The 13,016-nt window shown below is 40.4% G+C and overlaps 1 protein-coding gene across 1 annotated transcript; it reads right to left on the minus strand.

The window, feature by feature from the left end:
• Window positions 1–5,106: 5,106 nt before the first annotated feature.
• On the minus strand, window positions 5,107–10,480 carry si:dkey-229e3.2. Its single transcript, XM_021574186.2, has 6 exons — window positions 10,433–10,480; window positions 9,362–9,575; window positions 9,042–9,190; window positions 8,778–8,922; window positions 5,989–6,069; window positions 5,107–5,656 (listed from the first exon to the last, which is right to left on the minus strand). Exons 2-6 carry the CDS (start codon window positions 9,560–9,562, stop codon window positions 5,516–5,518), a joined length of 717 nt encoding a protein of 238 aa, XP_021429861.2. The 5' UTR covers window positions 9,563–9,575; window positions 10,433–10,480; the 3' UTR covers window positions 5,107–5,515.
• Window positions 10,481–13,016: the final 2,536 nt, after the last annotated feature.

The raw sequence follows: 13,016 nt of genomic DNA on the forward strand, positions 1-13,016 counted from the left end.
AAAGTGTCGTTTAAAGTTTGCCACAAGCCACCTGGGAGACACACCAAACATGTGGAAGAAGGTGCTCTGGTCAGATGAAACCAAAATTGGAACTTTTTGGCAACAATGCAAAACGTTATGTTTGGCATAAAAGCAACACAGCTGAACACATCATCCCCACTGTCAAACATGGTGGTGGCAGCATCATGGTTTGGGCCTGCTTTTCTTCAGCAGGGACAGGGAAGATGGTTAAAATTGATGGGAAGATGGATGGAGCCAAATACAGGACCATTCTGGAAGAAAACCTGATGGAGTCTGCAAAAGACCTGAGACTGGGACAGAGATTTGTCTTCCAACAAGACAATGATCCAAAACATAAAGCAAAATCTACAATGGAATGGTTCAAAAATAAACATATCCAGGTGTTAGAATGGCCAAGTCAAAGTCCAGACCTGAATCCAATCGAGAATCTGTGGAAAGAACTGAAAACTGCTGTTCACAAATGCTCTCCATCCAACCTCACTGAGCTCGAGCTGTTTTGCAAGGAGGAATGGGAAAAAAATTCAGTCTCTCGATGTGCAAAACTGATAGAGACATACCCCAAGCGACTTACAGCTGTAATCGCAGCAAAAGGTGGCGCTACAAAGTATTAACTTAAGGGGGCTGAATAATTTTGCACGCCCAATTTTTCAGTTTTTGATTTGTTAAAAAAGTTTGAAATATCCAATAAATGTCGTTCCACTTCATGATTGTGTCCCACTTGTTGTTGATTCTTCACAAAAAAATACAGTTTTATATCTTTATGTTTGAAGCCTGAAATGTGGCAAAAGGTCGCAAAGTTCAAGGGGGCCAAATACTTTCGCAAGGCACTGTACCTGGCCTCTCTGACTTGCCTTTGAATGATGTCCACCATGATTCCCTGCTTTGTGACAGTATTTGGGAGGAGGACGGGCCACTCACCTACCCAGGGTGTGCTGAAGGAAACGGCCTGGGTGTCTCCTCACCACACCATATTGCCTACATCTCCCTCTCAGGACAGCTCTTCTGGACACCCCAGATCCAAAGCCCCTTGGCACCCCTTTGCTCTTCTAAGAGCAAGACACCAAACTCCCTGGGCTGCCTCACAGACCTTTCCCCGGATGGCATCTTTGAGGACAAGGACACCTGCATGTACTACTCCTCTGATCTCCCCTCTGCCTGGGCCTGCTACCTGTCCTGATGGGCCAGTGGGATGGCCTCCTGGGGGAACGAGGGACTAAAGATGTGCTCCAGTTATCTCGGTCAGCACATTACAGCCGTGTCTGACCGACCTCAATGATCTGGACCACATTATGGAGATCCTGGTCAGCTCGTGATTCATGGGGGTCACATCAGGGGTCATCCTTGTTAAGGATCTGAACATCATCAGGATAACCTGGCTTGGTCCGGTTAAGAATTGTAAATGACAATATATATTTTTTACAATATGGATAGTATTTTTGTCATAATACAATGGTTTTATTCAGGTGACGGAGACTTGTGTATCTACTGTGAACAGAATATTCCCTTTTTGAGGCAGTTAGTAGAATGCAAGAAAAATATGCACTCCCTGTAGAGCTTGTCTTGTTATATAATACCTCTTCTTGAAATTGTACATTATCTTTGCATTTAATCTAATTATTCCAATTCTACTTCTCTTGATCAGCACTGTACTTGTAAAGTCTGTCACACCCTGATCTGTCACCTGTCTTTGTACTTGTCTCCACCCTCCTCCAGTTGTCGCCCATATTCCCCATTATCCCCTGTGCATTTATATCTGTGTTCTCTGTTTGCCTGTTGCCTGTTCGTCTTGTCTTGTCAAGCCTACCAGTGTGTATTTCGTACTCCTGTTTTCTTGAGCCTGTTTTCTAGTTATGCTGGTTTTGATCATTCTGCCTGCCCTACTCTGCCTTGGACTACTGACCTCTGCCTGCCCAAGACCTGTCGTTTGCCTGCCCCGTTTTATAATAAATGTCATATTTGAACTGTCTGCATCTGGGTCTTATCCTGAGACGTGATAATATTGAGTTATTCTGTATAATCAAAGGAAGTTCCTTGTTCTCATATCAACCACTTTTCCCTTTAAAAAAGAATGCCTTAAAGACTTAAAATAGTTATGTAGAAATGTAGTATTTGAGTTACAATAAGGAAAGTTAGCAAATATATCCATCCAGCTGAGCAGTGAGAGGCTTCCTCCAGTGGCAGACTGGGACAAAAATTAGGCCCTGGCATTTGAGACTCAACAGCCCACATCACCGCTGACACCATATATGCTGTGCCTTTTTTGCCTCCCTGTTGTGCAGTTTTCCTCTGCATCATCTCTGCTCTCACTCTGTCTGTCTGTGCTTCTTCTTGTTCTCCTCTATCACTCTGTCTGTCTGCCTGTCACTCCTAAGTATTAATAGCTATTATGCTGATCAAAAATATAAATGCAACATGCAACAATTTCAAAGATTTTACTGAGTTACAGTTCATATAAGGAACATAGACAATTTAAATAAATTCATATGGCCCTAATCTATAGATTTCACATGACTGGGAATACAGATATGTTGGTCACAGATTACTGAAAAAAATGGGCCTCAGAATTTCATCACGGTATCTCTGTGCATTCAAATTGCTATCGATAAAGTGCAATTGTGTTTGTTGTCCGTAGCATATGCCTGCCCATAGCATAACCCCACCGCCACCATGGGGCACTCTGTTCACAATGTTGACATCAGCAAACCGCTCACCCACATGATGCCATACACGTGTTCTGCGGTTGTGAGGTCGGTTGGACGTACTGCCAAATTCTCTAAAACGACGTAGGAGGCGGCTTAGGGTAGAGAAATTAACATGACATTTTCTGGCAACAGTTCTGGTGGACATTCCTGCAGTCAGCATGCCAATTGCACGCTCCCTCAAAACTTGAGACATCTGTGGCATTGTGTTGTGTTGCAAAACTGCACATAATAGTGGCCTTTTATGTTTAATCAGCTTATTGATATGCCACACCTGTCAGGTAGATTGATTATCTTGGCAAAGGAGAAATGCTCACTAACGGATGTAAACAAATTTGTGCACAAAAGATAAGAGAAACTTTTAGTGTGAATGGAACATTACAGGTATCTTTTATTTCAGCTCATGAAACATGGGACCAACACTTTACATGTTGGGTTTATATTTTTGTTCAGTATAAATTATGAACTTCACAGGGTGGTGAAAAGTGCAAGGTGATGTGCTCCTTTCCAATAAACATAAAGGGTCGTATTCTGGTGACATGATAATCGATGCTTGGCTGCCATTTGACAAATAGAAATAATCTTGTCCATAATAATCTCATCCATAGGCTATTGGCCTACTTGCACAGTGTCTGCAAACTGTTGGTTAGTGCGCACGTGCCAATACCAGTGGGCACACTCGCTGTATAATTTACCTTTTTTGTGAGAAAATCATCAGCACTACATCATCACGCACAGCCTTTTATCCGCAACAAGTCAGTTTGATGGAAACCCCTTGGAGTTTTTATGCTGATTTTTGAATATTCGCATTAAAATCTGTCGGCATTTGGATGAAAACTGAGAAAGTAGGTAGGTTTTCTCCATACATCGACTGCACTGTCTTCTGTAGCAGCATCTGTCACAACACTTGGACCAGCCGAACCAGATCTTTTAGAAAATGAGTTGGTTAATTTCATACATTATTAAGCAGGCTGTAGCCTCAAGCCTTATTTTGGTCTCTTAACTTTTTTCGGTACTACCATTCTGTTTTTTTACGAGCCGTGATCTGGGCTGACTAATGACAAGAGAGTCAGAGCAAGGTCTCTTTGCTGATGTGCGTTTGACTTTGAACGTGAATTTTGCGCCACATCAGCCAATCAGAAAACCGGGCAGGTGTATCTTGGTAGGGGGGACTGGACGTTGTCCACTGATCAGGCAAATGCTCAAATATATTAATATGACAATAGAGAAATTGCACAAAAATCATCATCTTAACAGGCCCAAGGGCCATCTCCCTTAAAAAAGGCAATTATTTGTATTATTATTAATTTATTTTGACCATCCCACCCCAAAAAAAGATGGTCCAATGCACCAATGCCGTCCTCTGTGTGTGTGACATATAAGGCACAATACAACCCAAGATCATCCTTCCTTCCGTCCCTTTGCCTTTTTTCCGCAACTGCACTGCAACGAGATGTAATCTAAATTCACTCTGACATCCCGCTAGTGCACTAGCTGAGAGGAGATAGTCGAGAGAGAGAGAGGGGGGAAGGAAGTGTAGGGCCTACATCACTTGTCATGTAGGAGGGGCCTACTTGTAAAAAGGTGATGGTTTTTCTCTCAGTATTTCAATTCTATTCACAGACAACCCGCCAGCCAAACAAGTGGCATGTGGGAGGAGTATGCACCTCCACTAACCTCTTGTTTTCTCTGTCTGGAAAAGCAAATCCTGGTGGTTGAAATGTAAGAGAACTGTCTGAGATGCAGTTGTACACATGTAATAACCTCTCTGTTATACTGGTTTGTGCTTATTAGCTCCATGATGCCCTTCAGTCTTACTTACAAAATGGCCAATGACATGAAACATGTCTATGGTATTGAGTATTAAGGCAGGTTAAGAAAAACAGAGGACCAAACTAAGGAAATATTAAGAAGTGGAGGACACCAATAATGTGATGCCATAAATAGTTAAAGCACAAGCAATCCAAATTTCCATAAAAATTTATCCACAGTGGGAAGACACACCCAATTACTTTTTTTTGGGACCATGCACTGCCCTAGATCGCAAGCCAGGTTTCTACAGTGAGACTTGGATATGGGTATTCTACAAAACAAAATATATGGACAAAGCTTGCTTCTTAAGGTGTTCATTGTTGAGGTGCATGGTCTGAAGGTCTACACATGTTGTATTCGGCACATGTGACAAATAAAGTTTGATTTGATTTGAATACTTAAGTAAATAAGGTATTTCTGTTTTTAATACCTTTGCCAACAATTCTAAAAACCTGTTTTCGCTTTGTCATTATGGGGTAGTGTGTGTAGATTGATGAGAAAAATGTTTTGTAATCAATTCTAGAATAAGGCTGTAACATAACAAGATGTGGAAAAATTCAAGGGGTCTGAATACTTTCTGAATGCGCTGTATTTTGCAAAATGGGGGTTGGGACTTATGAGAAAGCCAGTATGCCCTCTAGTGGAGTGCTGTGACTTCCAAAGTCTTCCAAAGAATTGCATTGTTCCCTCTGCTCTTGACAATAGTTGTATAAAACAGGTGTTACACTGAATAAATAACTCAATACATTTATAGAACATTTTATAGTATCACTGTAACTGCACTCCGTATCAAAATATTATATATAAAACCAGGAACACGCCTGCAAACTAAATACACAATATCATAGAATGTTCTTTCTTTACAATCTGTATAAATAAAATGTTGCGAAAAGTGTATACTTTGTTCTCACCCGGGTAACAACCCAACCCGTTTCACCCATCTACAACAGTACAGTAGGGCAATGCTAAGCAGCATCTTCATCTTATCCTTCTCCATAGTTCAGTGCAGGAGGCTTCTTGTGGTGCTGAGGCTGCAGCTGGATGCTGCATTGAGTCAGCCACTGCTGGGAGATTTGGTAGAGGAAAGCTGGGGTGTCACCATGGCAGGAGGAGGGGGCCAGCAGCTGAGTGGAGATGAGAGTAAGGCCAAAGGTTACAGGTGTGCTCCCTGCCAATAAGAGTAGAAAGACGCCCAGTGATGCCCACTTCGGGGCGGAAGGGTAGCCTAGTGGTTAGAGCGTTGGACTAGTAAGCGGAAGGTTGCAAGTTCAAAACCCCCGAGCTGACAAGGTACAAATCTGTCGTTCTGCCCCTGAACAGGCAGTTAACCCACTGTTCCTAGGCAGTCATTGAAAATAAGAATTTGTTCTTAACTGACTTGCCTAGTTAAATAAAGGTAAAATAAATAAAAAAAACTTCCTAAAAAGGAGAAGCCCCCCCCCCAACACGCACACACCTTGGTTTTGATGAGAGCAGCAGCAGGGGGGCAAGAGGTCTCTGTAGTTTCTTCATGATCTTCCAAAAGGACAGACTCACACTATGGAAGGGAAAGACCACAGATATAGAACCCAGTGTCTTCAGAAAGTACAGCCTGAATTTAAAATTGATTAAAATGTATATTGTGTCATTGTAGTACAAACAAGATCCCATAATGTAAAAGTGGAATTATGTTTTTAGAAACATTTACAAATGAATTACAATATAAAAGCTGAAATGTCTTGAGTCAATAATTATTCAACCCCTTTGCAATGACAAGCTTAAAATAGTTTAGGAGTAACGATTTGCTTAACAAGTCACATAAGTTGCATGGGCTAACTCCGTGCGCAATAGTGTTTAACATGATTTTTTAATGACTACGTAATTTCTGTACTCCACACATAAAATTATATGTAAGGCCCCTCAGTCAAGCAGTGAATTTCTAACACAGATTCAACCACAAAGACCAGGGTGGTTTTCAAATGCCTCACAAACAAGGGTACGTACCCATTGGTAGATTTTTTTTTTTTTTTTTGGGGGGGGGGGGGGGGGGGGGCAGACACTGAATATCCCTTTGAGCATGGTGAAGTTATTAATTACACTTTGGATGGTGTATCAATACAATCAGTCACTACAAAGGAAGGAAACAGCTCAGGGATTTCACCATGAGGTCAATGGTGACTTTAAAACAGTTACAGTTTAATGCCTGTGATAGGAGAAAACTGAGGATGGATCAACAACATTGCAGTTACTCCACAATGCTAACCTAAATGACATAGTGAAAAGAAAAAAGCCTGTAAAGAATACAAATATTCAAAAACATGCATCCTGTTTGCAATAACACACTAAAGTAATACTGCAAAAAATTAAGCATTATGTTTGGGCTAAATCCAACAACACATATCACTGAGTACCAGTGTTCATATTTTCAAGCATGGTAGTGGCTGCATCATGTTATGGGTATGCTTGTTATCGGCAAGAACTATGGAATTTTTTTTAGGATAAAAATATACGGAATAGAGCTAAGCACAGTCAAAATCCTAGAGGAAAACCTGGTTCACTCTGCTTTCCAACAGACACTGGGAGACAAATTCACCTTTCAGCAGGACAATAACCTAAAACAAAGTCAAATATACACTGGGGTTGCTTACCAAGATGACACTGAATGTTCCTGAGTGGCCTAGTTACAATTGTGACTTCAAATCAACTTGAAAATCCATGGCAAGACTTGAAAATGGCTGTCTAGCAATGTTCAACAACCAACTTGAAAGAGCTTGAAGAATTTAAAAAAATAATATTTTGCAAATATTGTGCAATACAGGTGTGCAAAGCTCCAAGAGACTTACCCAGAAAGACTCACAGCTGTAATCGCTGCCAAATGTGATTCTAACATGTATTGACTCAGGGGTGTGAATAGTTATGTAAATGACATATTTCTGTATTTCATTTTCACTTTGTCGTATTGTGTGTAGATGGGCGTGAGAAAAAAATACATTGAATACATTTTGAATTCAGGCAGTAATACAACAAAATGTGGACTAATTCAAGGGGTAGAACTACTTTCTGAAGGCACTGCATTGTCTATGCAGAACACAAGGCAGACGACTTGGCAAATATATTTCCTCCAGTGTGGAATCTTGGAGCATCATCTAGCGCAGGGGTTCCCAAACTTTATTACTCAGGCCCCCCCTCCCTTCCAGCATTGGGGAACATACCGCCATCGGTTGAAACACAACATGCTCTTGAATACAGGGTGGGTGTCATGTTTGGCTGATAAATGAGAATGAAATTGAAATTTCAACTTTCAAATGGTACCACAAAGATGGTTGGAGGCCCACACATCAGATAATGTTGACTTGAATGGGAATATCTGTTGTTTTCAGTCAATCCTCCATAGGAAACCAATTGAAATCATATAAATATAGATAATAGAATAGAGATTACCATTTACCATTTCCCCTGCGGGACGGTTGATCTAAACTAATGCGATTAGCATGAGGTTGTAAGTAACAAGAACATTTCCCAGGACATAGACATATCTGATATTGGCAGAAAGCTAAAATTATTGTTAATCTCACTGCACTGTCCAATTCACAGTAGCTATTACAGTGAAATAATACCATGCTATTGTTTGAGGATAGTGCAAAGTTTTGAACATGAAAAGTTATTAATAAACAAATTAGGTACAGTTGATACATCATTTTTAATAGAAATTAAAATGTTAATTGGATCAGTCTGAAACTTTGCACATACACTGCTGCCATCTATTGGCCAAAATCTAAATTACACCTGGGCTGGAATAATACATTATGGCCCTTCTCTTGCATTTCAAAGATTGTATTATCTTTTACCAGATCTAATGTGTTATATTATTCTACATACCTTTCACTTTTCCACAAACTTCAGTGTTTCCTTTGAAATGGTACCAAGAATATGCATATCCTTGCTTCAGGGCCGGAGCTACAGGCAGTTAGATTTGGGTATGTAATTTTAGGCAAAAATTGAAAAAAAGGGTCCGATCCTTAAGAGGAAAGAAAATCTCTTCCTCCCAGGAATAATATAATTTTCTATTTTTGGGCCGGATACAATATAGCTCAGATTTGTTTGCTAATTTTTATCAACAGTGCCAATTATTTTGGACCTGACTATTGTATTTCCAATTAATAACCCAAATTTTTTCACAAAAAGTAAAGACATTCATCCAACTAGGCTGGGTGTATTCATTTTAAAAGGACCCCATTCTCCTCATTCCCCACCTACCCATCTCACCTGGTCAGAGACGCAATTTGAGGGTGTGATTCTGAGGGCAGAAACCATTCTGCTGTGGCTGTGGCAGTGTAAGCTGGGCTTTGGCTCTGACAGCCTCAGCCTGCTGGGCTCAGCCACCAGATGGCTCCACAAGCTGCCACAGTCACTAAGCAAGAGAGAAGAGGAGTCAGATACAACCTCAAGGAACACAGAAGTGAAGCTTCATACATATACAAAGGCATGTTTTTAGTTACAGTAAAAAAAAAAGAAGGATAAATTAGACACCATATTGTAGCTGTTGGTTGAAAAGGCTGTGTGTTTTCTAGCAGCTGGGACAGAGATCGTACAGTACAGTTGGTCTCTTTAGATTCACCCAAGACCTGGAAGCACTCCTGGAAAACTACACATGATTTCTTCACATTGCCATTCTCCAGCTGTATAGAAAAATATATCACACATATCATATTTGTACATTGTTTATTTATTAGCCTACATTAGGAAAATGGCAACTAAGACAGCTCCTATATAGATCACAATTCACAGGTAATAATTTCCTCTTAAGTAAAGTAAACTTGGCATGATCAAAAAGATTGGTGCACTCTCACCTTTGTTGAGAGTTTAGAGATGTCCATGTCCATGGGTGAAGACAGAGATGAAGAATTTTCAACTGCATCCGACTTGTTGCCATTACAGGCAGAACTCCAGTCTCCAAACGCACTGTCCACCTCGGCGTCATTCTGTTCCCAAGCAGTTTGGACAGACCAGTCGACGAAATCCCCGTAAGCAGAAAATAATGGTTCCTCCATTGAACGGATAAGTCTGTTTTAGGACAAGGATCAGATAATGGAAGAAATTACAATTTATCTGTCCGTCCACATCCACAGACGCCCCCAACTTCTGGTCTGATCATGCAATGCTGTGATGATAAGTAGGCCATCAGTGACTTCCCTCTCTCTATTGTTATGATTTCCTGTGCAGCCCATACACTTAAATAATACGGTGCAACATGTAATAAGAGGATAGAACCACGACATGAAGTGAATTAGTGTAATGATAGCCACAAAAACATACATGTGTACAAATTAAAACGAGAACTATACAAACCTGATTAATAAAACAAGAAACACAACCTACACATAATGCTAACCCGTTGTTAGACTGAACTCATTTGAAATAACCATATTACGTACATTATGATTACATTACACTCATGATACAGTGTATCGGTCTACACCGTTAGATCCTACGAAGTCTTTAGCTGAGAGACCTCTAAACAGGGTAAATATTCCTTACCGATGGCGCGTCTGTAACAGGGGAAGTTTCTAAGAATCCGGAAGGTGATAATAAACAATAGTCTATGCCGCGTTCAAAAGAACTGTGAGCTCGGAACTCGGAAATCTTCGACTTCCAACTTCAGTTTCAATCAACTGGGAACTCTGAAAACAAACGAGCTCGACTGGAAAAAAACGATTTGAACGATCATCAAACCAAATTCCAACTATGGAACTCGGGCCTATACAACTCCGACTTTTCCGACCTGAAGATCAATGACGTCATGATTTAACATCGTATTTTTTCCCGAGTTCCCAGTTCTTTTGAACGCGGCACTACTTCCCACTGTTTTGGATCCGCCCCGATGACGGAGAGATTGCGTAGGATCCCAGAGCTAACCTTACCTGACGCAGGTGCATTGATAGCGAAAATCTAGACGCAACTGAAACCGACAGAGGGCGCCCTAAATTCTAAGATGTGTGTTTTAGCCACAGTTGTGTAACTTTGGCCTACTTGACAAAGTAAGAATTGATTGTCAAGACATGACTAGACAGGCACAGCATTAACATTTGACCCTCTATAGGGAGATACTGTATATTATTTAAAATGAATGGTGATGATTAATGTGTTCAAGTTGGCCTCAAGTTGGTAAAGCAATCAAGGACATTTACTGTGAGTAAACATATTTTATTTCATTTAATTCCGTTTGCCCTGAGACATTGGGAAAGAAATACACAGCCTGACTCTACTCTTATGGTTTGACATAATGAGAACAATTACTTGGGAGGAAATATGTATATCCATCCACATGGTTAAAATCAAAACCCTACGGTCAATTAGTAGTAACAGTACACACAGTTGCTCACAGACAGGCTGACAAGACTGATATGATTAGGCTTTTTTTTTTAGGTTTTGTTGATAGACAGTATGAAGAACAATATTTTTGCATTCCTCGACCCCAGCTTATTTAAGGCATGCCATGTGAACTCAGAGCAGTAATTGGAATAGTAAACAAAGCTAAGCAGGGCTGGGCTTGGTGAAACTCTGGATGAGAGACCGAAGGGTAGCTGTAGATAGATCAATTGCCCAGTCTATAGTTTATTTTCTGATAGTGGATGTAACGTTGTAACTGATAGTGGATGTAACGTACAAGGTTTGTCTATGTTGAAATTCGGGTTACCATGATGACATAATCCTGTGGTTGAAATGTCACACTCAAAACTGTTTACTTCGATTACTTTTTTCAAATCCTATGCATTTTCCACATTGACAAATTAAGGTGAAACAATGTTTTTTCAACCACTTTTACCATTATAGGTCTTCACTCACTGATATAAAGTTGGATGCATTACAAGATTAAGATGTTTTTCTTTACACTAAACCAACATAGACAATGCTTTATCGCTCTTTAATTTAAAGTACTTGGCATGGCCATGTAATGGAACCTTGCCCTTCCAAAGTTCAATGCAGAGAAAAAATACTATGGTGGATTTATTCATGTTTTCACTTTATCCGTTTTGCAATTCTGTTGTATATCACAGGACAGGGGTTACATTGTGTCAGTGAGGGAGCAAATCTCAGATTTGTATCAGTTTGATGTGGAGACAAAGCATGGAAATGGAGGAATGAGAGATAGAATTCATTTGACCTTTCTCTGCCTCAGCTTTCTCATATGTACAATATCCAACTACTGCACCATCAGATATATCTAATTTCCCGTGAGGACGAGGACATGGACAGTTATACCATATGTACCCTGAGTAAAGTAAACAGAACCACGTTGTTGATTTTCTATATTGACAAGGATTCCGATGTGGATTGCATGCAGTATTTCTGGTGTTCCATTAAAGCTAATTTCCTAGAGTAACACCGTTTTGTGCAGCTCTGTCTTCCCACATGAAAAACCAGTACTCACAGTATTGTTTTTGCGAACTTTACTGTACGTTCAGTGTTTTTGCTGACACGACTGTAGTAAACTGTATTATTTATAGTTTACTGTAGTTTAAATTCTGTAGTAAAAAAAACTGTAGTATATAATATAGTATTTACTGTAGTGCTTTTGCACACTAGTGTTTTTGCGGGCATTACTATAGTATTTACTAAAGTTATTACTGCATTGTCGGAACTAGAAGCACAAGCATTTCGCTACACTCACATTAACATCTGCTAACCATGTGTATGTGACAAATAAAATTCGATTTGATTTGAAAGGGAGTGACATATATAGGGAAGGTAATCAGGGAGTTGGTGGAGTCCAGGTGAGTCTGAAGACATGCAGGTGCACGTACGATGGTGACAGGTGTGTGCCATATCGAGCAGCCTGGTAACCTAGAGGCCGAAGGGGGAGCACACGTGACAGTACCCCATCCCCGATGCACGGCTCCCACTGTATATGTATATAAAGATATATGAATGAGTGATGGTACAGAACGGCATAGGCAAGATGCAGTAGATGGTATCGAGTACAGTATATACATATGAGATGAGTAATGTAGGGTATGTAAACATAAAAGTGGCATTGTTTAAAGTGGCTAGTGATACATGTACTACATAAAGATGGCAAGATGCAGTAGATGGTATAGAGTACAGTATATACATATGAGATGAGTAATGTATGGTATGTAAACATTAAATTAAGTAGCATTGTTTAAAGTGGCTAGTGATATTTTTTTTTACATACATTTTCCATTACTAAAGTGTCAGTATCAGTATGTTGGCAGCAGCCACTCAATGTTAGTGGTGGCTGTTTAACAGTCTGATGGCCTTGAGATAGAAGCTGTTTTTCAGTCTCTCGGTCCCCGCTTTGATGCACCTGTACTGACCTCGCCTTCTGGATGATAGTGAGGTGAACAGGCAGTGGCTCGGGTGGTTGTTGTCCTTGATGATCTTTATGGCCTTCCTGTGACTTCGGGTGGTGTAGGTGTCCTGGAGGGCAGGTAGTTTGCCCCCGGTGATGCGTTGTGCAGACCTCACTACCCTTTGGAGAGC

The sequence above is a fragment of the Oncorhynchus mykiss genome, chromosome 19 (assembly GCF_013265735.2).
Source record: "Oncorhynchus mykiss isolate Arlee chromosome 19, USDA_OmykA_1.1, whole genome shotgun sequence".
Classification (NCBI taxonomy): domain Eukaryota; kingdom Metazoa; phylum Chordata; class Actinopteri; order Salmoniformes; family Salmonidae; genus Oncorhynchus; species Oncorhynchus mykiss.